Source organism: Calidris pugnax, unplaced genomic scaffold, assembly GCF_001431845.1.
Source record: "Calidris pugnax isolate Ruff unplaced genomic scaffold, ASM143184v1 scaffold24, whole genome shotgun sequence".
In the NCBI taxonomy this organism is placed as follows: domain Eukaryota; kingdom Metazoa; phylum Chordata; class Aves; order Charadriiformes; family Scolopacidae; genus Calidris; species Calidris pugnax.
The window spans coordinates 6,029,938-6,057,832 of NW_015090922.1; the positions used below are offsets into that span (position 1 = coordinate 6,029,938).

The window sequence follows — 27,895 nt, forward strand, 5'->3', positions numbered from 1 at the left end:
ATAAATATACACATTATTTAAGTGATATTTGTGATCAGATCAAAGTTAATATCTCCAACTTCCCAAATAAGCATTCTCAAATAGTGTGAATAACTGATGCAATTTGCCTAGACAATGCCATTCAGATACAGCAAATGTTTAGTACATACACAAGTGTTGTGTCTAAACATACCTCACTACAAAATCAACTTTTTAATAGAAAGGCTGTGAACTAAAATAAGATACCTTTATTTGGAATGGATAGGTATGTCATTGAGAGATTTTCCCCAATTTAATTATTAAACAATCTAATTCTACATTCTAGATCACCATCGCAAGTTATGGAAACTGCTTAAAAACTGTAAAGTTCAACTAAATTAAGTATTTATCTTATAGTAGTGGTACTTACAGTAAAAATTATGTCTTGCTTGTGGGTTCCTCATTTGGTGATGTAATATTCAGAAGTCACCATGCTTTTGTTCTAAGATAAAGCATTTCCTATATCACTGTCTTTAAGGAGTCTTCTGAACAAGTCATTTCGTCATAACATATTCTCTTCCGAAGTACAGGTATGTTCTCTCTCTGTATTTCCTGTCCAAAATACTCAATGTACACATAAAAGTAAACTAGTGAGTTACTAATTATGATAGATAGCATTTATATCATGTTTTACATTTTCATAGTACTTTACAAAGGGCAGCTAATTAAACAGCTTAGGAAGCGCTTAGAAACATGAACCAAAATTACCCAGAGTCCCTTAAAAGATTGAATAATTGTATCTCAAATGTTCCAGAAGGTTTTAAAAGACCACAGCTTCTTTACTATAAATGAATAGATGAAAATCAGTGTTCCCATTAATTCTTCCTTTCTTAAGCATCATTCACATGAAACATGCATATGCAGCACGCAGTCTAATTGCTGCTGAAAGATCCCCAGTATGTTTTAGAGAGTCAGGTGTGCCTCAGAGCATACAATTTGCTCTCCATTGTTTAAAGAAGAGAGACTTATATTGCTACAATTTCTGTTTTAATTTATGAGTTTCCTAAGTAACTGTCACAAAACAGGCTTTTAAGCATCTCTTCTCAACTGTATCAATAGTTATTGATTAGGACAAGGGAGAAAGAAAAAATATAATTTTTACAGGATTTGATTTTATTTTCCATAATTCTTTTTATAAATGTAATTCTTCACATTTCCTCATCCACTATTCCTCCCCATGGGCTGCAGTACTATGATTATCCCAATTATAAATTTTGAAAAAGGGGTGATTTACTTAGTTTCCTACCTTCAGTTGCACACAGATTTGCCAAATTCAGATGTCAGTAATTTGAGGCACACTGCTTATATTTTTATTGAATTCCTTATAAAAAATAATATAGCATAGAAAATCATATCGCATAGGAATCTTACACAGAAAAACTGGTCTGTGAGTCATAATATTTGTGAAAATGCAATTGGCACAACAGTCACCTAAGAAAGTAGACAAAGAATACTATTTTAAATAATATGGCGATATGGCAGTCGTGTAACCTTATTCTTAAATTTCTGATATAACATTTTAAATATTTGAAGATATGGGGAGGGACTAAGAGAACGAGTGTAACTATCTCTCTCGCTCTTAAACATTCTGTAATTCACTTGTAAATATAACCATCCACCAAAAAAAAGGAATATCATCTTCACTAAAAGAATGTCTGGCTTGACCCTTGGGTCTTTAACTTGTAGCCAAACAGTTATGCATCGTTGATTTCCAATCCACTATTTATAACCCCAGTTCTTTTATGGCCAATAGATTAACTCCTCTAGACAAAAAGAAAGCAATCTGGAAAGAAACATTTCTGAAGGCAGTTACAGAGAACTTGTTCCCAGTCTAACTTGATTAAAATGGAAATTTTTCTCTTGGATTTCACAGGCTGGTAGTCTGGGTCCAGACTCTGGAAACAAACCTTAATATGGAGATGTGCCATGTATGAGTCTCTGTGATAGATACTTACCTTCCACAACTTTCCATCAAGAATAGATAGTTAATATGTTGCTTAAAGCCCTGATGTCTGAAGTCAGGCAAATATTTTAGAACACCAGATAATTTTTTTCTTTGGTATCTTGGTCTTTTGTTTGCAGTGAAGAACTGGAAATATGAGTTGACAAAGACTAAAGAAAAATATCATAGTATTTTTTTAACTTTAAAACTTCATACTTACCAAAAATCTGATACCTATGATGATGTAGATGCAAATTAAAGGAAAATCTGCCTTGGAGTAAGATTTAGCTATGTATTATTTGTTTATAAATCACGAGCACAAGGAGTTCTTTAGAGAATGTTTCTTATTTTTGTGCATTCTAAGTACAAGATCCCAGCTATTCTGTAAGCAACTGCTTGCAGTAACAGTTCTGACAGATAATGTTCCTCTGCTCCTAATTAATTTAAAGTGATACAGATCTTTTGATTCAGCTTCCCGTCTCTCTGTGAAAACAAACATGTAAGTGCTGCCACCTAAGAACCGACAAAAATCAATCCCACAGAAAACCAAGCCCCAGGAATTTTAGGCCAAAAATAAGTAAGAAGTTCTTAGAACTATAAAAAGCATCAAAAATGGTCAAAGCAGGCCTGACACTGTGAGCTGAAAGTGTAAATTATGAAGAAAGGTTTTCCACATAGCATGTGCTTCTGCTCTAGTTCTGTTAAGATTGCTTGCCTTTTTTCTATAAGCAGAAACATTTTGCTGGTGTGCACATCTACAAAAATGCTTTCAGATGATCAATTCTCTTTATTTAGGCTATTTTTGATTATTTGGTTATTACACAAGCACACAAATTGCCTGTTCTCATTTCCCACTTCTGTAAGTTGTGTAATTCATTTCTGTGAGCAATTGCCACAACTCACTGTAAATCTAGTACGCCTGCACTTGGCTACTGACAATAATTAGGAATGTATGAAATGGATTCACTTAATATGAGTCAGTTAATGAAGATCTTCAAGTGCAAATCCAGAGTGAGGGAAGAGTCAGACTCTATGAATCAGAGACTAATTAATAGGTTTTCTTGGAATTCCTAGAGGAATGGGAACTCTGCTGGGTTGTCCTCCGAGAATTAGAGCAGATCAAATTATGTTTTCTTTGATAAAATAATGCAAATCTCATTAGTAGTCCAAGATTATGCAGCCATAACTGATATCATGTCTCCCAATCTTCATTCTGTAGTAATTTGAATTTCCTAGAAACTTAAAAAATATCACAGCTAGTAGATCTTACAATTTGTCCTCACTCTTTATTTCCTTCCTTTCTTTTCCCTACCCTCTTCTCTTTAACCCTGTCCCCGAAATTTTTCAGGACCTCTTTAGCCTCTGCTGTAGAATACACTTACTTATACAGTATGACCCAGAAGACCTTTATACCAAGTAGGGCAATTTTAGATTTAAAAAAAAAAAAAAAGGTAAATAATAAGTTCCATAAGTCTATCTGCTTTATTAAATGATTTGGGCACCTTTTTTGCTAAATTCCATATTTTTTTGCAGTTTATTTGCAAATAAATTCCATTTATTTGCAGGTTTTTTCCTGTGGTGATTGCAATTTGCAGTTGTGAATATATTCCCCAAAAAAGTCTAAATTATTCATTTAAACAGAGTTCAAGCACACTCTTAAACCCTCAAAATGGCTTTACCTTTTGCTCCTTTTCCATCAAGAACTCCATTCATCAATTCTAAGTTTCTTTTTTTGATGAAATTTTTTAATGTGAAAAAGTAGTCAATTTCGAATGGTGTACCAAAACCACAACATCTCTCACTCACATGCAATGCATATGCATAGTAATGTATGCTTTTAAGCATAGCAGCAATATATGCCTAACCTTGGAACAGAGCCCAGAAAGATTTCCCCAAATGTATCAGTGGAAGTTTTACTGTGCTATACTACCTGATAGAAGACAATACAAGAAATAATTCAAAGTTTCAAATGCCTTTTCAGCGTTCTACCATCAGACATAAACCTGTTGACATTTTGTAACAAATGTAACAAATTACTCCAATTGAACTTCTCTGAAGAAGGTCATAAAAGACTTTCCTGTTTACAAAGTTCAACAAGGTTCAGACCCTTGTCTCACACCTAAGGCATGGAAAGCTACCAAAAAAAGACGAGCAGGAAATGCTTGTCCCTTTTCACATCACAGGACAATTAGCAACAACTAGTTACTATAAATGCTAGGCTAAAGACATTCATTTACTTCCTCATCTGGAGTAACTGGCCTCAGCTCCCAGTACGTGAGAAAACAGGCCACCTCCAAACATGGCCCAGGTTTCAGAATCAGAATCTGTTCAGATTCAGATCAGAATTCAGAATCTGAATCTGAAACAGAATCAGCTTTTAGTACATTGTTGTTTGCTACCTCATCTTCTAGTATCAGTTCTCACATCAGATACAATTCCTGAAAATAGTCCTATAGGTAGGCTGTTAACCTTGAAACAGAGCCAAATTTAGCATTTTGGCATGCAAGCCCTAAATGAACTTGAATAAATAAACTAGCAGTGCACTCTTTGAATCTGTGGCTGCCTTTATTTAAACACCCAATGTCTTCCTTATTTAGATAAACACATCAACTCCCTTGCCCTGTTAAGCTGAAACTTTCTTAAAAGTGTAGTATGTTATATATTCAGACCAGAAATCCCTATTGATAGGGATAAAGAAAAAGTGCACAACTGAGAGAGTGACATCATTATGTCATTAGCAAACTATTCAAAGTAAGTATTTTTCATATAAAATCTTACAGATTAATTCCACTCCTTTTGAAATCAATGGTAAAACAGCACTTTGGACATACAACTCTTAAGAATTAGAAATACAATCTACTTTTCTAAATAAAAATTTGTTTCCTTTCAGAGACATATGAATCCCATCTGACCAATCCTCTGTATTCTTTACAGGTTCAATAATGCCTCTCAATTCAATCTCTTAACATTTTACTGTGGTAACATTGTCTATACTCTGTTCTACTGACTTGAGCAAAATAAGGTACTTTAACTGTGCCAGAACTGGAAGAATTAGGGATAAAACTGCTCCTACTTTATACTTCAGCCACCGAATTAGACATCAATTACAGAAAACTCATGCAATGCCTACAAAATGCTGATCAACTGATACTGCTGGAAGGTAAAAGTTTGAATGCAAGTACCTACAACAGCTTCACAGGCATGATCATACTAGTGGCACCATTGATTTCAGGTATAATTAGACTATTTGAGTTATTCTTTCATCTAAGAAATGAGAAAAAAAAATCCATGGGAACTGAATTGTGGATTTTAGACACAAAATTATATTTTTAAAGGTGCAACTTTATATATGACAACTATGTATATGTGCTGGCATGAAAATATTGTTACACAATAGGAACATCATACTACATTTACACACAACCACAGTTGCAGTGAGAGTAAAAGGTGATGAACTAAAAAACTGAAGAGAAAATATTTTTCAGTCAGTGTGACAAGAATTTAAGATCAACATGAGTTTAGGCATTTATGTGACTATTTTTTATGTAAAAGAATATCCAGAATTGTGTACTTGTTATAAAAGTTACAAAAGAAATTAAGAAATTTGTAGTACTTCTTAATACAATTTCCCTTTGCTAGTATTTAAGATGAGGACTCATATAAAAAGTGTGAAAAAGACACAGGACTCAGGAAGAATATGAAGAAATAGCACAAGAATGCAGTAACAGAGTCAGAAAGGCTAAGAAGTAAAATGAGTTTTAAACGCAATGATTGCAAAAAAAAAAAAACAGCAACCAAGAAAAGGTGCTATTAATACTTCAAAAATAAGTGAAAAACAGAGGAAAGTACAGACGTATTACTTCACAAGGGAAAAGGCAAACAACAGATGCTTCAGAGAAGGTTGAAGCCTAAGGTAATAAGGTAGACTATGCAATTAACATAGTTTCCGTTTTAACACAGTCTTACTCACCTTGCTAAGCTGGAGCTCCCCCCAAGAATAAGACACTCCACATCTCCATGGAAAATCTACACAACTGTGAGGTAACTATATTGGCAGGCACAAAGTTGGTGTCAAAATAACCCTTATGCTATGACCATAAAAGGGTCTGGGAAAGAAAAATGAACCATGACAGCCATTTTACAGGGAATAGCGTGGCTTACAGATGTATTTGGGTTTTATGGGAAAGGATAGGAGTATGACAACAACTTGCGTATCTAAGAAAAGCACTCTTCATCTTGAATGATACTGCATCAGTCTTAGAAATGGCATTATAGCCAACAGTTAGGGGAAGGAATGAGTGTTCATGAAAACAGCTGCCAATTTGGAGGAGAGAATGGAGCATGAAAAGGGAGAAATTTGGGACACCAACAATCCCATTCTGTCCTGTTTTAGTTTGGCACAGCGGCTTTCAGCTATTTACTGCATTCTTTTTTTTCTTATGAGATCATCCTCCAAAGAACACAGAAACAGCCTTTCCTTAAGCAGCTGATCCCTTCATACATGCTTGCAAACTGCCAGCTTCAGCCCTGCCAAGGACGGATTTTAAGAGCTGGATTCTGTTCCTCCTGTATGAACAGAATCAGATGGATGCTGTCTGCAGCTAGATCTGCAGTAACTCGCTGTGCCCAACAGGTCTGTAGAGACAGGATTAATTTGAAGACTGTGAGACTGTATCACTGGAAAGAAACAGCATAACTCAATATCCCTAGCATGAAAATGGAGTTATTTACTGCCACTTTTCAGAAAATGACTAGAACTTTTTTTCAATTATGCAAGAGCACACTTGAGTTTTAGAAAATATGGGTGCTTTTGTATACTTGAGGCAGATGGATAGCTGCTGTGTCTTAGAAAAACACAGGGCTGCATGTTAGAAAACCAGTATCTCATAAGTTAATATTTAAATATTTTTATACCAAATAGGTGACACCAGACACTCAAACATCTTGCACGTTTTTCACATTAGATTAAGCTGTTTTGCTTGACGATAGGAAAGTGGCATTAGGAAATGATAATGAGCCTTTTTGATGAGTTTGACTGCCCTCCCAGTAGCATCTCTGGAGCAAGACTGGCTCCATAAATTGCTCACATCTCTGCCACCCACTCAGGATTTCTGCCATAAGGCTCGAATCTGCACAGGTATCATAGAGAGGTGAGAAATTTTACCCAAGAAACACCAACATATAAATAGGTTGAACCAAGAGCTAGTCTAATAGTTACATTTCACTTTTGGTGCTGCTGGGCAGTGCATTCTAGATGGTGGGGATGCTGTGAACATCTCTGACTGCCTTCATCTGAAGGATGACAAAAGCTCCATAGTCCTTTGGAAAGACTTTTCAAAGTCTTCAAAAGTATTTTCAAAAAGTAACAGCATTTAGAAAATGAAAATCCAGGCTTGCAAGTTGCTTATTATTAGATATAATTATTATGTTAATGGACAGCCATTACAGATGTACCTCAGCATTTCTAATGATATCATAACCATGAGGAACAAAACTATTTCTGTTTCCCATTGAGTACCTATGTCAGAATTAGTGGTGTGAAAAATAAATAATAACTGGGCTGGTAAGTCCATACAAGAATTCAGTATCCATGAAAATGTTCTCCATTGCACTTAAACACTGGGCATTATATATTTTCAGACCATAATACGAAATGTAACATAATCTTTGTCCAGAAGGCAAAAGGAGTAAAGAAAAATAATTCCAGTCACTTCTGTACAAAGTATAGTGAACCTGCTTAAATCTGTACTCAAACTATTCAAAACGAGAAGGTACTTCAAAGTTGCTTTGAACTGTATTGTTCTTCTATGGACTTACAGACAACTGAGCTCTTACAGATATTTGGGGTTTAAAAATAAATTGTTGAAAGCATGGATTTCCTTCTACAATGAAGCAGGAGATGCTGCTGACTGGTATGCTTGAGGAAGATGAGCACTTACTCTTCTCCAATTCACCAGGTGAGGGAAGAGTCGTACCAAAAATAGATCCTGTTCCTGCTTCCTCCTGTCATGTTAGTTCCACAGTCAAGAAAAGGTCTTACAAGGATACAGAGGTGTTCTCCTGCTCCTGTGCCACATACACATATAATTCATGGCCAGTAACAATCAGATTGGGTGGGAAGGAAGAAATAAAGGCAAGGATGAATGCAAGAGAGGACTCTGTCTCTACTACATGGACTGCAGCAACTTGGAAAAACAAGCTGAAGGCAGAGCAGAAAAACTGCAGAAGCTTTCCTGCCTTTTGACTATCCCAGAGCCTTTATGAGCTAAAATGGTTGCAATTGTCCCAGGGAAGATTGGGCAATATGTTGAGAGGGCAATGTAAGTAACCAAATTCAACTCAGATATTCTTACCACCACCTGTTATCAGGATAGGGGCAGTTAACCCAGTTCCAGCCTTAGCCTCAACCACTAACTTTTGCAACAGAAATAAATATTATTTCCCATGTTGCTGGAAAGTTTTGCAGCAGCTCTGTCAAAACACAAGTAGCAAAGAAAAAAAAAAATGGTCTCCAACTTTTTTTAGCCTACACCTTCCTCCTGACATGGAAATTACATCTATCTGACCTTTCTTTTTGTCAGCTTGTCATTTTACGTGTTGTTTTTGCATTTCATCCAAGTGTTGCCAGATTACCAAAACAAAAAACCAAATCATCAGACATATTCCTAAATCCACTTGAAGGCACTAAATGTAACAATGTCATAAAATGGTACCTATTACATTACATTAAAAATCCAAGCACCTAAAAGCATGAAAATGAATAATTAAGATCAATCTGCTGCCCACAATACAGCCACATTACGCCTATTTCATCATAATGCCATTTACTGTCACACTTTGATTGTTTTTAAAATGTATAATTTTGTTTTCTTGATGTCAGTAGCTAAATGTGTTCGCTGAAAAGAGTGGGATCTGGATGAAAGGTACATAGAAACAGAAAAAAAAAAAAGAAAAAAAAAGAAAAAGAAACATTTTAGAAATAGGTTGCATTGAATATTGCTCCTTGGCTTTTACTGACGTCTAATGGGGAAAGAAAGATATGAGGTACATTGACTTGAACCCATAATGCAATGGATGTCTAACAAAACCAGAAAAAGTAAGCAAAAAATACAAAGAACATCAAAACCAGGATGGTCACTTAGTCCAGAGGTAGGACTGCTATGGAACAGCTGCTCCAGCAAAAACTTGCAAATAAAATGACCATCCCCACCACTAAATCACGGCATTTCCCACCACATTTCTATTGTATTGAAGCAGTTATCATGTTTTTAGGAAGGGTGAGTGAATTATCTGTTATTATTTTACTCCAGGTCACCCAAAGTGACTTACTCTGGTCTCTTTAATGTAAGGGAGTTTTACTTCAACAAGACCAACCTGAAGTTTTTGCATAAAACCTATATAAAAGAGTTTGCATAAGCATTCATACAAATATTTACAATTCAACAACATCAGTCATCCTTGCATTCCCTTTCTTTAAACTGACAAGAGACATTTCATAGAGCTGAATGTGAAAACACATTTCAAAACTGCATTCGCAAGTCTGAATTTAACATTCTCACATGTAGGATTTCAGACCTAATCTGAAACCACACTCTTTTCCAAGTCCATGGAAACTGTGGCATTCACTTTACCCTTGTTAGAATGTCACCCATGTATCAATTAAACCCAGAGACTGAAACATCAGGGCTGAATTTCGCAGGTTTGCCCTTGCACAGCATTTTTGATTTGTTTCTGTTTAGGCAGAACCCTTCGCAGAACTGAATGCCTGCTCATGTTATTGGAACCATCATCCTGAAGGGAGACAGGCACAGCTTCGAAAGGATTCAGGTAGTATGTGGATAAATACATGAGGGAGCTGAAACCTGAAGATGGATTTCACAAGCTGAAAGAGAATAGATCAAATTGAATTATTCATCCAGCTCCAAACATTGATTAAATCCATAGCTGGTGGCTGAGGGCTCAAGCCAGCACAGATTTACAGCTGAATAAAATTTATTACCAGAAATAGTTCCATCACTAGTGTTTGCAGAACAGGCTGCAGTTTCCCGTTCTCTCATTTTTGAGATACACTAAAGTTAATACCTCATTATCTTGCTTATGGAAGGAAGAGAGAGGACTTATATTTTTCTAACCTGCATTTCAAAGACAATAGATTCATCGCTGCTTTCATAAAAAATTCTCTACAAAATTGTCCTTTTTTTTTTTGTAATAACAAAAGTACATAAACTCAGGAAATATTTAGAGGGGTTTTTTTAAGAAAAATGTTAGTGAACAATCAACGAATATGGGTAGTTTGTTTAAATTCTTGAAGCTGTGATAGGAGTGGTCAAAACCTACTTTCTGCCTTTAAGTTCACCGCATTTGAATAGTTGCTATTTGCAACTGCGAAATATTAGCTCATGGCCATTGTAGGAAGCAAGATATCTGACTTGATCAGACAATAGTCTAATGTGATTCAGAAAGTCATATGTCCCTATCTCCTCTAAAAACCACAGAAATATAAATGTTACAGACCTGATAGTAGACCTGATAAAATCAGGCTACTTTCATGGTCTATTTCTAATGCACAAGGCAGACTGCTACTGGTGCATCCAGCATAAACTCAATCATATCAAATGGCTCTTGCAAGGTACAGCTTGTTGTTTATGTTACGCCTATCAAGAGTTTTGTTAAGAGAAGCCAAGTACTGATGAAATGTCATGGCTTTGCAGGCTCCCTTTTTTTCTGCTGACTATTTCTTCTGAAGTCTGGTTTGTCAAACTGGAGGAGTAAGAAGCAGCAGAATGCCCTGCAAAGCGCTATGATTTCTGCACCAGCAGAGTGTAAGCATATATGTAATTCAGATGGAAATGACATTTGGTGTGCCACACACTTTCCTGTGTTGTTGAGGGCACAAAATAAAACAACAGGAGGCATATTTGTTTTGCTTCTTTCAACACAGAAAATAGAAAATGTCAGACTTGACTTGTGCATAGAGCTTTCCAAAGGATAAGATTCTCTAGGTCAGTTCTCCTCCTATTTACATTTGTTTTTCTATTGGCGGGATTATATTTGCTTGAATGGAATCACTCTAGATTTACTCAAGTGTGAGAACAAAACAATCCGATTCCTCTGTCTGTTCCAAACCAGCATTATTGTGAGTCTCGCAATTATTTCAACACTTTTATGATTTTCAAAAAATATCCTGGCCTTCCAAAAATTGGTCTTCTTTAATCTGTTTTATCTTGGTCAAGTTCCAAGCTTCATGTAGTTTGTGTTCCTAATACTACCTCATTTCAAAACAAGGCTTTGTACATTTTTTTCAGTTCATAACCTTCCTTAATATAATCGCTATAATTGTACTTCAGCAAGAGCACTTGAATGGTTGAGAAAAATATCTTATTAACTCTATGATAAAGTAGGGACTGAGCAATTATATGCTGGGAGGGGGAAAAAAAATCACCAGCAACTGCACATTACAAAGGTTGCAGAGTGCCTTGATGAGCTGAATGTGGCTCTCTGATTGATGAACAGCAGAAGATATGCATAAAAGAGTGTGGGTGCCTTGAGCGTGTTTCTGCCTTCAGTGAGGTCAGAGAAAAGGGAAAACAAAGTGCTTTACAGAAACCCACTCTCTTTGCTGGGCTGATAAGCATACAAAATAAAGAATACACATTAAACATAAGTAAGTGAAATGCAGAGAGTGTATGCCCTTGTATACGTTTCAGCATATTCATCCACATTAATCTCCTGTGCTATTTCTGTGGAACTATTTAACACAGGACAAATGTGGCTCACTATTAATTTGTATTCTGATCTGAACCAAATCAGCAACAATAGCTGTGTGAAAACCTAGGATTGAGATGCAGTCCCTTAATCACTTCTGGAGAAGTGGCACAGTTTCAGGTGAAAAAATAGGCAGCCACCCTGCCAGAAGTGAGCAGGGAGATTACAAGTAGCAGAAAACATGTAGTCCCAATAACAGAAGACATGGACAATGTAATGCGCTCCCCCTGCAGCTACACAGTCTTTGCAGAGGCAAGTACTCCACCTATTTCCTAGACTCCATGGGACAACCAGACGTTAAACCCACACAACTTCTTCAGCTGCCTCAAATGGGAAAAAAGCCTTAACCATAAGAATTCATCAGGAAAAGAGAGTTGTGAGAATCTGCAGAACACAAACAAGAATTGCAGCAGAACACTCCTCTCTCTTTGTAATATTGCATACACCAGTGCCCACACTGCAAGGCACCCCCAAAGAGCATCAGTATCTGCAGTTTCTACTAGAGAACCTCAGTCTTTGCAACTGGTGTTTTTTAAGGGCTACATGGCAACTATGAATACAAACTTTGCCCACTATAAGAATGAGATGTGAAAAACAATAGCATAGAAGAACAAGTTTTTAAGGTTTATGGAAATAAAATGTTACAGAATTTTTAAGGGAGGGATGGGCTTTTGTTTGTTTTGAGAATAAGTAACATCAGATGATGGATATTGGAACTCTATTTCTTTAAATGTACCTACTGATTTCTTACCTACATTCTGCTGTGTTTCACAGAAATGCCATGCCAATATCATTCATCTGTAGTGGGCTACATTTTACCCACTGCTACAGCAATAAGTCCCCCAGTTCTCTCCCCCTCATTAATTCCGAGAAGGAATTCTAATTTTCAGCAACACACAGTTGTTTTGTTTAGTTACAACTTATGGGTCATAACTAATTACATGCTGCATCAATGGTAAAACTCCACTGACTGGAAAAGGTACCAATACCGAGTTCCCTGGAGAAAAATCCACATTTGTGTTGGTAAAGAAATAATCAAGTCCAGTGTCTGTAGCTAAGGCAGTACTACTCCTTGCTACTGTATCATACAGAAATTCCTACTAAATCATTCCTATAGCTTAAAACTTAAACCCTATGGTGACTCAAGGAAACTGAGGATAAAATTTTGATGTCTGTTATGTGTCAGCAATGGAAGACCCATTCCTGCCAGTTTTTTGATCAATGACTTTCCTCTTCTGTGTCCTTCTGAAATTATAAATAAATCTCTGAGGAAAAAAAATACATTGTATGCTGGTTCTTTTAGATTTTACTATTTGCAAAGTTTTATATTGGATTAATTTCTTTTCAGCCCAAGTTGTTTCAGTGTTTAATTGTGATCTGATTCAGATATCCCATAACCCAAAAGTAGCTGCTTTTATCAATGCATGGTCATTAAGAAGCATTGCACCAAAATAAACAGTTAACATGCTTTCAGTTGCATCCTGCCTTAAAACTGAAGAGCCCAAGCAACTTCTAGACCATCACAACTTAGTGGATAACTCCTGTCGTCCTGCACTCTCCACTCCTTGTTTCCTTCCATAAGACCTTGCAGATGTTCCCACAGAAAGTCATCTTAAAACAAGTCAATTATCATCTGGGAACTTATACCTGGAATGTGGCCCTTTTGTGCATGGGTACAGTTTGGGGAGATCAGCACACTGTAGTGCAGCAGCATAATCTAAAAAGCTCCTCCATTTGCAATGAGATCAAAGGTATCTTGGCTTTGGCATTTAGAAATCTAGATACCGATTAAAATTCTGGAATACTCTGACAACAGCTGCTTTAAACAGAAGTTGCCAGATGGTAATATTTGTGTGGGTACCACGTCGTCTGGCAGGGAACAAGCTAATGATGCACAAAATGCTTTGATGCACAGTCTTCAAGCAGTAAACTTAAAAGTTATATGAGGCTTCATACAAAGACTCATCTACCCTACTTTGCAATTGCATGTGATACAAATAATTTTTACCAACATAAGTGTACAGGTAACGAGACACAGTTATTTGCCACATAAGTGTTGTTGGGATTAAAATGAGTATCATCCCGCAAAATGACTAATATTTGTGAACTTCTGTGCAAATTTGCAGAAAGCTATAGATCATATTTTAGTTATATTGCAGCTAGGATAGTGGGTGTTTGGTATATAAAAATCCAGCATTCATATGGAGATCAGAGCACAGGCCTCTTTCAGTCATATTTTGGAAATGGAGCACAATGACAGTCTAAAACCCAAAATCCAACTAAGCCTGTCAAGTTTAAGGAAAACCACTGGAAAATTCTGGAAATACTATCTATCTGGGTATATCCTCAACACAAACAAGACTAGAACTGTTCCCTACAAAGAACAACTTTGTATTTCAAGGCAGCTAATTTCAGAATTATCTGCTGTATGTATACACATAAGAGGTTCTGATTAAACTTCTTTGGTATAAATGATATGATTGATAACAGAAAAATGACAGAAACAGTAAGAGGATTTCTTGCACTGGTCTTGCAAGGGCATGAGAAGACTCCAAAGGCTCAAAGCATCATCATTATTCTGCATTTTTTTTTTACTGAAGAAATCCACAGAGCATTGTTCATGCAGAAATAAAAGCAGCAGTATCTATTAAACTGTGTACTATTTCAGGAAATACGTAGTTACGGTTAGAGGATTGCTCATGCAAAAATAAAAGTAGCAGTATCTATTAAATTGTGCACTATTTCAAGAAATAGCATGGTTATGGTCTGCCTTTCCATTCTTACTCTAGAGTTCACACACCATATTTGTAACCAACCTGGCCGTGCAAAATGCAAAACTAAAAATAAACCTCCACATGCACCTTGATTTCACATTTTCATTCAACCATTGAGCACTTGCACTACAAAAATAGGAACCCATTTAAAGTATATACTTTTACAGATCAGGGCTCAGTTGGAATCTCCCTGAAAATCACATTGAACAGGTACCCTGCTGATAAAAATTGCAACATTGAAGGCTTTATCAAAGAACACAAAATAATGCTGAGTGATTAGTTCAACATTTTTGTGTGCTGAAAAGCTCACTGAATTTGGGGGCTTTTGTTTTACTGAAAAGTAAGTGTAGCAGGCTTGCTTTGAATTAAATACTCAATTTGTCATAAAATACATTTTTCCTAAAATAAGGGAAGTCTGCTGACAAATAACAGACAACCAAAGCTTGATCAAGGTCAGATAAATTACGTTAGTGGATATATACCTATATAAAACACAAATATGTTACTCATTAGTATTATTATCTCTCTTAGGAAAGTGTCCCTTAAGTATGCATACGCTAAATAATCAATTGCTTAAAATACACTAAAGCAAAATCCACTATAGATGGTCTAAGTCAGTTCCATCCTTTGTTCCTTTATCTTGCTATTTGGGACTTCTGAGAAAGAAATTAGAGGGATCATTGTTCTCTCTAGAAATTTAAGACAGAATAATCACATCAAATCATACCAACTTATTTATGTATTTTTTTATTTGTTCTGTTAGACCATTTTTCCAAGACAACTATTATATTCAATATCCTCAGTATATTAGCATCCTGCAGTAATGTATTTAAGTTGGGCATGTTTATTATATTTATTAACCAAAGGACAAAAATAACAGAATGAGATGTAATAGAACACATACATCTTGTGTGTAGTTAGCAAGCAATGTATTTAATTGTTTCTCCTTCATGTTTGTTGATTTAAATGAAAGTGAAAAACACATTCTAAATTCATTACAATTTATTTAATACTGACCAAATTCTGTTCCAGGGTCTGAGCAACCCTGAACTTTAGGTATGACTGTAGCCTAAGAAGTTTCTGCAGCAACTGTGAGGAAGTCCCACTGGAATGCATCTGTAAGGCTGCACTGGGGAAGAGAGGTGTCCTACACAGCCCTGTGTCCATCAGCAAGAATATGGTCACATAACGTCCTGCCAACCTGCCGCATGTGGCGCTGACACAGGAAGAAACCTGGCCCATGTACTCCTTTCATTTTCCCAACACCTAAACTGCGAGAAAAAGAGTGCAAGAGTGCAAGAGTGAAAAACCAGAGAGCCTCTATGCTACCTGGAACGAGCTGGGGGACGTAGACAAAAGCGAGAGCTACAACTCCCCCGAGTGCCGACGGCAGAAGGCCAAGGGCTCAGCATCAGCTGCGGCAACAAGTGCCTGAGGTCACCATCCGTGTCCACCACTCCTAAAATGAAGCTTTCAGGTCAAGAATGTGAGAGCGGGATACAGCATAGCCTATTCCCATACACAGAGGGGAAAGGGTGCAGCTCCCAAAAACTTCCTCATCCGCCCAGAATAAAGGTCCAGCCAGCTCAGGACCTATCTCTGAGAATGGACACAAGTATGTACAGGGAACAGAGTACGAGAATAGGGTAAGCAAATCCCATCCCTTTTAACCGACTCTTACAGATCTAGCACAATAGAGTTACCTCGTTTTAAATGGATGAGCTGTCACTGGTTTACCCTGACTTATTCCAACACTTCTACTTTCCCCAGAGATGGGTTTAAGCCACAAATTTCACATGGAGTTCTAAATTCCCCTGAATTTTCAGATGAAGAGATATGCCAGGAATTTAAAATTTATTTTCCCATAGCTGGGAAATTATTCTTACTAAACAATAGTTCTCTCCTGGCCAAACACAGTAAGTTAGCACACGTTTTATTCTCCTAAACTGTGCGCAATTGTACAATTAAGTTCTTCCTATGCCATTTATTTATCATGATTTCACTTTGATCACATCCACATACTGAAGTATTCAGCTGACAGAACAACTGGCTTTCTTTTTAAATGGTGGATGGAGAGCGATCAAAGTAGAGAAAATGTGTATCCGACACAATGCTGGAACTTAGATACATGATAAAATATATAAAATGCTAAAGGATCTTAGGGCCTAAGGAGCTTGTTTGTCTCCTGAATTACCACAGGACTTTTTTTTGAATGTTTCATAGAACTGGGGCTGGAGACAACACAAAAAGTCATTTAGAGCGGGCATTGCAGTCTTCAAATAAAACATACATTAAAATTGTAGAAACTCTGGAGGTCATCCTACCATCATTAAAGCAAATTGCAAAACTGTTGCAAGAGAGAGAGAGAGCAGGAGCCAGCTATCTTATAAGTTATTAAATACTGAGCCGTATTTAAAAGTACGCAATTTCTTCGATACTCAATCTTCAAAGCAATTTGTCATACACTATCTAGTTAACCTTCAGATTATAAGCATTGTTTCTACATTTTGAAAATAGGGCAACTAGAGGTGATTTAGCGGTCCTCTAGCAAAAATGGGGTAACTGTGCCTCAGGAGCCGCCTCTTTCTTTCTGGCTCTGAGTAAATGTCAGTATCAGGATTTAAAAACAGAATTTCTTGGCTCCTCTTCTCAGGACAATATCCAAAACGCTATCTCACTTTCTATGCTGCACAAAACCAGAATTAAAATAACAACAGTACCTTCCACCTTGTACTATCTATATGCCTTCATTTTAAAAATACTTCATGTAAGTCTATCCAAGCACCTACAATCTGAACCAGAAAGTACCAAGTATAGCACTCCCCAAGGTAACACCCTCACTAGCTGTATTACACCTGTACTACGTTGCCTGCTAAAACAGTTAACCTAAAGGCTAACTTAAGGAGAAATTCCTGCTTTTGCGGATGTATTGTTGCTAGTGTGCAACAGTATCAAAGTCATATAAGGCTTGCCAACCTTTTGATCATCTCTTTACACCCTGTGGGCAGAAAAGTACAATTAACGCAACTCAATCCCTTAAATCAAAACTGCTGAGATCCAAGAATTTCATATCTCTAATATTGAATCCATCTTTAACCCACAGCACTGGAACATGAATTGAATACAGAGTAGGCATAATGCCTTAGCAAATATCCTAGATTAACATTTCAATTACTTTTACTACCTTAATAACAAAGAAAAATTAATAAAATAACTGCAGGATTAAGCAGTTACTGTCTAATGTTTCCAGTCTTATCATGATTTGTTCAAACCCATTAGAGGTACTTACATATCCCAGTTCTCAGAGAAGGAAAATCCAATCCATTTTTGTTCAAAGATAACTTATTATAACAGGAAGTATTCCTAGTGATGCACAGGGACTAACAAAACCTGCAGCTGGATAGACAGAGGCAGTGTGCTCTTTAAAGACATTTAGTAAACGGGATTTTCATGTCTATCTGCACCTGCCATTTTTAAGTGACACCTCCTGACCCTCTACAAGAAAGGGCAAATGGTGTTAGATGTTTCCGAGGTTTTTTGACACAAATGTCTACAGCTAAACATTACCATGCTAAGCATATTTCTTTTAACAGACTAATATGAAAACATGGTTGTCATATATTTTCTAAAGATGCTCATAGGGTTTTTCACTTTGCTTATCTCTGTTATCAAGTACAAACTCAACTTCAGCGTGAAGCTACCATGACCAATTAAGATAATTAAAGAAGCCTCCTTTAAATTACTTGTTTCCCACCCTATTTACAGCAGTAAAGTGCATTAAGATGAGCCTTTCAACTTGGAATATTCCACATCTTGTTAAAAATTTCTGACTAATAATTTTACCAACTTCAAGATCCCTTTATAGTTTCCTGGGTAGGTAAACAGGGTTCAGCACAAATGAAAGACCAACTCCAAATATAGACAGTTGTGTTTAGCACTGTGTTTGTTACCACATTAATTTCCTGCATTCCTGTTCCAACTTGAATGTCATTTCCCAGTGCAGAGAAGCCTTAGTTGTAGATAGTTTACAGAGATCAGCCTCAGGCCACTAATACTCTGGAACATAAATGTTATTCTTTCCTTAGAGACCCAAGCCATCTCTGGAATGAAGGCTGATTTGTCAGCATACAAATGAGGATGCTAAGTGTACTTCTTGGAGCAGGAATTCCTGATATTTTCCTAGGGATGGGAAAGATTATTCTTTCTGTGGTATCACTAGTGGAATTACATATTTTCAGAAGGAAGGGAATGACTTTGGGGAGCGATCAGTTTCTCTCCTTTACTTCCCACTTCCCACCAAGTGGTTCCAGACCCTTTGCCTTGCTCTTGGCAGGCTGATCACTCTCTTTATCTCCCTATTTAAAAATGTGAGGGAGGAAAAAATGTTTTATCACCACTGGGGAGGAGCAGTTGCACAGAGGATAGGGAAGGGAAGGCAAAGGTAAGAAAAAAGTATGTGGGTAGGTTTGTTTTTGGTTCTGTATATATGCAATAATCCACAAAGACTCATGCCACAGCAGCATCTCATAGGACATATTGCCTCATGTAGAGTTAAATAATTTTTTAATTTGGAAACTTAACAATCAGCAAGAATGCTAGCTGGCAGTACACAGCAGATCCTTCATCCAAGGAAGGATTCACATCTCCAAGAAGGACATATTCCTTCTGCTGTCAGTGAGCCATTTTCAACTTTGTGCCAAAGAGTCTGCAGAAGGTCTGTCAGTCAAGACAAAAACACATAGAGTCAAAAACATGGCGTGCACTCGGCCGCACCATTTCCCACAGTCAGCAACAGAACTGAGGTAAAAACATATAGTATCTGTGGAGGATATGGGAGAAAAGGTGATCTCCAGTTCACCAGTGTGTGTAAACAGATCAAAGTATCACTTTTACTGTCCTGACTGCATCTCACCCCCACACCTACGTTTGCATGCATCATACAAACTAGTGTTGAAACCCACAACACAACATGCTGCATTGCATCCTTTGCACATTCATTCGGGACATGCCAAGAATGACACCTACCTACCCGCCCTGTACAGCATCACATGAGGGACTGTCCCTCTCTCCTACTGCCGTTCTTACAGTTCTGGCCTTTCCTAAGCTTTCCTCAAGATTTTTTCAGTCCCTCTGCAGATATCATTGTATCATTGCAATTGTCCTAGAGCAGCCATTCTTACCTTCACACCTTGCCCCAGGGTCTTCACCAGCAGGAGCTGACATAGCTCATGTGGCTCATGATCACAAGCCATGTATATCATATGTAGCGCTGGTTTGGCTGGGAAGAAGCTTTACTTGGAAACAGAAGAGTGAAGAGACAAAGATGGCTGTACCATCCATCTCTCAGATATGTCTGGAGGTACATGTTGCTGCAACAAATTTACAAGTAAACCAACTTTTTTTTTTTCCAATTTGTTTTCAGTGCTCAGGGTTATTTTTGGCCAAAAATGTTATTCTTTGAGTGTCAGAGCTCCTCTGGAGGCTTCTTCTTCCTGTGAACCATGGACTGGTTCACTGAGCAGCCTCCAAGTCCTGTGTGGTAAGCTATCAGTTCCAAGAAGAATGAGTCAAGTGTTTGCCCACATGAAATTAATTCCCTGTTATTTTAGGAAGAGGCAGAGAGGCTCATAACTCATTCTCATCACTGCTGGGAAGCAATCACCAGGTCTCTTGCACAATGCAGTGAACAGGGCTTTCATACTGATTTAGGCAACATAATGTTACAGCCAAGGTAACACATGACATGGCAATGCCATGGAATGTGCCCTTGTAACACAAATTAAATACTTCAGCAGATATCCCTGCACTTCACTGCAACAGGAATCATCCATATGCATCCAGGTTGAGATTTGTTGAAAACATTATGAAACAAATTCTGCTAATTATTTTTACACGAGTTAATGAAATAATTGCAGTACTGACACCAACAGTAATAATTTAAATTGCTGTAAATACCATTAATTAAATCCCACAGATGTCCATCAAAATCTATGCTGGTCACTTTTCTTTCTAACATGAAGGGCTTAGAATCCCTGGGTCACGGGTTTCATTTTGGAAAGGCAATGACCAATCTGCAAATCCATAGTGGATCTTGCCTTTCTCTAAAAAAGACTCAGTTGATGTTAATCCTTCCTTTAGCTGTGCAGAGGAATGTTAGCTTTAATGATGATGAAAGCTCACAATCAGATGAAAGTTAACTTTAGTTGTGTTCTGCAATGAACACAGAAAAGCGATACTCAGCAGGGTCCCATGTGAAGATGTTAAATTCCTCACTCCAAGCCCAACTTGACACTCGAACTAAAGATAATCTCCCTTATCAGACTGCGAATTTGTATCTTGAGTGCCACTGCAGAGACTAAATTACTGCAGTGCTCCATATGGTTGGTGGATGGCTTCATCCAGGCTGAGGTACTTTATAACTAATGCCTAATTAGCTTCATGACTTTAGGATTTGTAAAATCCATCAGTCCTGCTTGCAAAGTCCTTAGCACGAGTAAAGATACTGATGGCATACCCACAAACAGGGCTTAGAGAACAGACTTCTTGCACCAACTCCCAAATCTTACCTTTTCTTTTGGGGTTTGCATTCAGTCATGTAGTTTCCTATGAAGCATCAATGGATGTGCAGATACATTACAAAACAGTAAATAGCACAGAATACAATGCCATATAAAAAGACAGTGGCAAGTGGTCACTGTAGCTGAGAGCGCGGTTAAATTTATTTCTAAAGCTTTTCTGTCAACAAGCTATTTAAGGCTTGTCTCTATATTTTTATCCTTCCTGCTGGTTTGAGTTTCTGTATCATTACTGCAAATTAATGATAAAGGTATTAGTAAGATAGACTTCCTTCCAGTGGTTGGAAACATGTATTTTAGAAACATGTTCCTCTTCTAGTTTATTGCAGCCAGAAATTACAGGTTTCCAAGAATCAAATCAGGCTATTTATATATTAGATGAGAAACACAAGGGATAGATTTTACTTTTAAAAATTCAACAACAAGAGTAACTTATAACTGTGCCATTGAGATGTACTCTAGAGATAAATGAGGAGATGTAAATACATTTATATGTACCCATCAGTTTAACTTGGTTATGAGTGAGACTGCAGATTTTGTATGTTATGTATAAAAGAGAAGATGACAGAAATAATCTCAACAGCAGTTTAATTCTGTAGCCTAAGCTTGTAGTTTAAGCTTGGCAGTTGGAATGTTCTCTCAAGCAGTAAAACTTGTGCTTTAGAGAGCCCCTTAAGAGAATGTTCTCCTTCCTAAGTGATAGTCATATGGGGCAACCACAGACAATAATATTTTTAAATTCCTGTACTATAAGTAGCCTTCACCTAGTAGTTTGAATCTCACACTGTTTCAAATGGGATCCTTCACTAATATGACCACTTCACAATCTAAGAGATATGTTGGTTAAACTCATGTGACTGCAGCTTCCTGAAAAAAACAAATTTGGACTAGCAAAGCCACAGAAAACTGCCAAGAAAACTCCAAATACATTACAGTGCACCCAGCTTATAACAATATCCACTGAAATACACACACACGGAGAAAGGAACAAAGAATAACATGAATTAGTTCAAAAATTGCACAGATACATTAAGATAGCCCAATGTTGGGAGTATTCAGTCATTTCTGATATTTACACTTCTGAAAATTAGTCTTTAAAGCCTGTAAGGAGTTTTTGCAGTACAACTACATTTGAAATCTTAGTCTTACTGTTTGTCTTTACTCCAGCACTGCCTGCCATGGTTGGACTAGCCCTATACACTGAGATGGTGACTGAAGAGTTTATGTAGTAAGACAGCTAGAGAAGCTCTTTAGACCGCTTTCCCTACAGTGATTCAGCAAGAAGGAGACTGTCATAGATTGGTTTGGGTTTTAAAATGGAATGGCATCTCACTTTTACTTCCCTTACCAATTCTTTTGGATGTACCATATGCAAGTAAGGAAAAATTCCCTGGTGTTGGTCTGCTTGTGCTTTTAAGCTAGCGGAGGTGGGGAGAGGGAAGTGGAGGAGCCGAGAGAGAGGAAGAAAAGAAGGGACGGAAGAAGAAGGGAAGGGAGGAGGGAGAGAGGGGGGGACAGAGAGGAAGAAAGGGTAAGCTGGTTAATGTTTTTCTTTCAGCTTGTTTTTATGAGTCACTCCATTAAGTATTTGCATTAGGAGGACTCCTGCTGCTGCTAGATCATTCAACTGTTTGTTTAGTTGCTGTGCCTCCTGAAAAGTCCAAAACCACTGCATTTTTATACATCTTTGTATTTTACTAACTAATGAAATCTTTAAGACAAAAGTCACTTCCCATTGCTGTGGTGCCTATAGCAGTAGCTGTCCCCCCAGACTCAGTGCTATTACTTACTCGAGTAAAGGCTGCAGAACCAGACTGATATTTATTGTTGCTTCCTCATATGTTGCCTCCTGACCAAGTTGTATCAGAAAAAGTGAAAATAACAACATAACTGAAATGTCACAATAATCAAGTTTAAAGTTCAAAGCTTTTATTCCCACTTGTGAATTGAAATAAAAGGTTGCTTAATCTTGAGTTACATTTGCAAACCCAACTTCGTTTATACATATATATACACCAAAAGTATATATATATACCCCAAGTATAATTTTGATCAAATCACTTTGGAAGAGTTGTATTTCTCTATTTAGGTAAGAGATTAATATTGCTCAAAAACATATTAAATCAGAAACTGCGTATGCACTGAGACTGACATTGCCTTACTCCTGCACAAATAGCTCACCAAAAAAATCTTGCTACTGAGTTAAACAAGAGCAGGACTATAAGCAAATGTCTATCACTGCCAGCATGAATAGAAGCTGCTAAGTCTAAGGAAATCCAAGAAGAAAGAAAGAACAGCAGACATCTTTTTCTGTCTTTATGAGGGAAAACAGCAATTTTCTATTTGACCTCCTTTATCTCCTCCTTATTCTTCAACATTCTGAATTTAACAGCTTGCTTCCAACAAAACTCTTTTTTTCCCTTTCCAAGAGTACCAGAATAAGATATGTTAATTAAATACAAGCTAGAAACCTGCCCATTAGATTAAAAGGCAATAAAAGCATCAGAACTTACCTGTTCACAGAGAAGGATGATTCAGACAAGAGATCCACTCTATGTGAGAGACTGGGTCCCAAGTGAAGCATTTGTAAAGGAAGCTCTTCAAAATAGCTCTACATCTTCTGCATAAGGTGTTTGTTTTGTTTTTTCCTTCTCTTCAATCAAACGATGATTGATAGAAGAAAAGTGGGTTTTTAAAAGATGTAAAAGCCTTATCCTGGTTCTAAAAGAACCAGCACATTAAGAACAACTTTTCTTGATTGCAGACTTATGATCTACGCAACTTTCTCTGAAGCACAGTTCAACCCCAAATAGTGACTGCATGTAAATGGTATCTTCTTACTTGTTACATCTGTTCCCTGTGTGAACTCAGAGATGCATGCGCTGACTTCAGTAATAAAAATACTTTTTTTTAAGTTACTTGTTATTCTTGCTGCACCAACATAACTGAGGGAGTATGAGCTATAGCTCTTGTCTATCATCAACAGAACTATGGGATAATTAAAGGACTAGTCAGTTATTTGTATGCAAATTAAATGCCTAGGTGAAATTTAAAGCATAGCTTGCCCTTCCGAACATTTGTCACCCATAGCAATCTGCTAGAAGACATGAAGCTAGAAGATAAAAATGTTTAGTTGCCTGATTTAATCTGAAGACTTCTAGTGAAAGAAAGTCTGTCTTCCACTTGCCACCTGGGTATATTTTATTTTGAAGTGGCTGGAAACATTAACACAGTTTTCTAAAGCTAATCCCCCTTCTGTATAACTGTAGCTTCATTCTAGATATATTCTTGCCCTATATGTCACTTAGGCTCAAGACAGACCTTAGAGAGGGGATGTCACCAGGAAGACTCTGGAACAGCAGTGTCACTTAGAGCTTATAGCAAGACACTGCTACAACTCTTGTCTTGCAACTTGTTGCATTTTCCATGGCATGGTATTGACATTTAAATATTTATACACAAGGAGCACCAATTATCAGTCTGTTCCACTCAGAGTGTCCTTCCTCATCTCTTGTTCTACAGCAGCTGAAACGAAGACATTCCTCTGCAGTGACTAGAGCCCAATGAATGAGAGTATACATTAACTAGCAGTTAATTCAAATATTCCTTCAGGTGAAGTGCCAAGACACTAGCTGGGCTCTGAAAAGGCTACATTTAATCCCTACTAATAATCCTATGAAAGACTTCATAGAATCAAAGAATGGTTTGGGTTGGAAGAGACCTTACCTTGAGCTCTACATTCCCCACCGGCCCCTTCTTATTGGTGAGAACAAGGTCCAGCATAGAGCCTCTCCTCATTAGCTGCTCAATGACTTTGAGAAAGAAATTATCATCAATGCCTTCCAGGAACCTCCTGGATTGCTTATGCCCTGCTGTGGTGTCCCTCCATGTGGTGTCCCTCCAACAGCTATCAGGGTGACTGAAGTCCCCCATGAGGACCAGTCCCTGTGAACGTGAGGCTGCTCCTATCTGTTCATAGAGGACCAATTGGCCTTCCTGGTCAGGTAGCCTGTAGCAGACCCACACCTGTCCCTGCCCTCCCTTTAATCCTGACCCATAAACTCTCAATCTCCCCCAGCTGGAGCTCCATGCACTCCACCTGGCCATTGACTCCACCTGTCCCTATGGGGCAACTCCCACTCCTTGTCTCCCCTGCCTGTCCTTCCTAAAGAACCTGCATCCTTCCCTTCTAACACTCCAGTCATAGGAACCGTGCCACCATGTCTCTGTGATGCCATTAAGACCATAGCCCCACAGGCATGTACACGACTCTGACTCCGCTTGTTTATTCTCTATGCTTTGTGCACTTGCACAAGCTTATTTCAAAACTACATGAGCCAATGCGGTTGCTTTGTCTATGGTTTTGAAACTTTTTGCTTGATACTGTGGCCTGTAATTCTTCTACTGTGGGTTCTTTGGTTCCAATTTCACTCTGTGACAGAACTTCTTAACAGCCTCTTCCAGAGCTGCATAATCTGAAAGGCAGGAGACACAGAGGTCTGGATAAACACATTTTTAAAGAACTGCAGAAAATATCAGGGTAGTGCTCACATGAAATCTAATTTATCCTCTGGTCACTTAATGTGGATAATGGACACCGGTGATGGAATGTGCGTGTCCTGGGCTATACGCTGGTTCATTACGCACATAAATTTAATGTGAATTTAACGTACCAAGGAAAGGGAAGGCATACCCTTCAGGGTGAATTCACGTTCTCAAGAAAGCTAATGAATTCCTACAATGAAGCCTGCTTCTAACATAATGCTAAAGATTGGATATTGATAACTGAGCACTCTTATGAGTGAAACATATGCTTCAATTGTTTGTCTCAACCAATAGCCTGTTATTGATGGCACAAAAATATGCTTTTCTGGCAGGTCTTCACCCATCTGATATCACTCAACATTAAACATATGGGGAGAACTACTGCTTTTGAGATCTTATTGTTTACAATATCTTCCAAGAGACAGTTGGCGGCTGGTCACGAGTGGTGTCCCACAGGGCTCGGTACTGGGACCCGTTCTCTTTAACATCTTTATCAATGATCTGGACGAGGGGATCGAGTGCACCCTCAGTAAGTTCACAGATGACACCAAGCTGGGTGGTAGTGTTGACCTGCTGGAGGGTAGAGAGGCTTTGCAGAGGGACCTGGACAGGCTGGATGGATGGGCTGAGACCAACAGGACGAGTTTCAACAAGGCCAAGTGCCGGGTCCTGCACTTGGGTCACAACAACCCCATGCGCTGTTACAGGCTTGGGGAAGAATGGCTGGAGAGCTGCCTGCCAGAAAAGGACCTGGGGGTGTTGGTCGACTGTCGGCTGAACATGAGCCAGCAGTGTGACCAGGTGGCCAAGAAGGCCAACAGCATCCTGGCCTGTATCAGGAACAGTGTGGTGAGTAGGACCTGAGAGGTGATCGTCTCCCTGTACTCGGCACTGGTGAGGCCTCACCTCGAGTAGTATGTTCAGTTTTGGGCCCCCTACCACAAAAAAGACATTGAGGTGCTGGAGCAGGTCCAGAGAAGGGCAACAAAGCTGGTGAGGGGTCTGGAGAGCAAGTCTTATGAGGAGAGGCTGAGGGAGCTGGGGTTGTTTAGTCTGAAGGAGGCTGAGGGGAGACCTTATCACGCTCTATAACTACTTGAAGTGGGGGTGGAGAGAAGCGGGGGTCGGTCTCGTCTCCCAAGTCACAGGAGATAGGACAAGGGTAAATGGCCTCAAGTTGCGCCAGGGGAGGTTTAGATTGGATATTAGGAAAAATTTCTTCACGGAAAGGGTTATCCAGCATTGGAATAGGCTGCCCAGGGAAGTGGTTGAGGTACCATCCCTGGAGGTGTTCAAAACATGGGTTGATATGGTCCTCAAGAATAGGGTTTAGTGACTTTTTTGTATTTTTTTTTTTTATTTCTTATTTATTTTTTGTCAGAGTTAGGTTGATGGTTGGACTAGATGATCTTTAAGGTCCCTTCCAATCTAGACGATTCTATGATCATCGAGTTCCAACCCTCCTGCCCTGGGCAGGGACACCTCCTACTGGACCAGGTTGCTCAAAGCCCCATCCAGCCTGGCCTTGAACCCCTCCAGGGATGGAGCACCCACAACTTCTCTGGGCAACCTCTTCCAGTGTCTCACCACACTCACAGTAAAGAACTTCTTCCTAACATCTAATCTAAGTCTACCCTCTTCAGTTTAACCCCTTACCCGTTGTCCTATCACTACACTCACGGATAGAGCCCCTCTTCCATACTGCCTCAGACCCTTGGTGAGGGCGCCTGCCTGTGGCCTGCCCCGGTCGGCAGCGGGCCCACAGCCCTCGTTGGCAGCCCCAAACCCAACACTGAAGCTCTAAGTGTTTCATCGGATGAGCCAACACATTTTATCACTCATGTGGCAACACGCTGGCTGCTCCATCTGCACCTCCGCCACACTTCGCCATCCCCTGCTGCTCTGCTCTAAAGAGACCCCAGCTCTGCTCTAAAAATGAGACGGGAGAGCTAAAGATAGGAGTCGCTTAAAGCGCTTCCAAATACCCCGACATCGCCGCTGCTCCGGCGGGGAGAGCGCCTTCAGGAGGCGCCCCGGGGGCAGGGGAAGGCGGGCGGGGATGGCGGCAGGGCGGCGGGCCCAGGGAGGGCGGCCGGCAGCGGGCAGGGCCGGGCAGGCGGAGAGGTGGCCGGGTCCGACCGCGGGGCTCCTCCTCGGGCAGCCACGGTTGCCAGGCGGATCCCCGCGGGCCGGCGGCTGCTGCTGTGCGGGGCTTGGGCCGGGGGAGCTCGGCGGGGCCCTTCCCTCCGTCCCTCCGCCTGCGCGGGAACCCAGCG

General features: G+C 38.9%; 1 protein-coding gene across 1 annotated transcript in view; it reads right to left on the reverse strand.

Annotated features, from left to right (window-relative positions):
* The window catches only part of KCNK2 (potassium channel, two pore domain subfamily K, member 2), a 132,240-nt gene extending 108,404 nt beyond the window's left edge, over positions 1–23,836 (reverse strand). The window contains exons 1-2 of the mRNA XM_014951273.1: positions 23,588–23,836; positions 389–582 (exon numbers count right to left, since the gene is read on the reverse strand). Of these exons, the coding sequence (XP_014806759.1) occupies positions 389–422 (34 nt within the window). The 5' untranslated portion in view covers positions 423–582; positions 23,588–23,836. The remainder of the gene's footprint in view (positions 1–388; positions 583–23,587) is intronic.
* Positions 23,837–27,895: the final 4,059 nt, after the last annotated feature.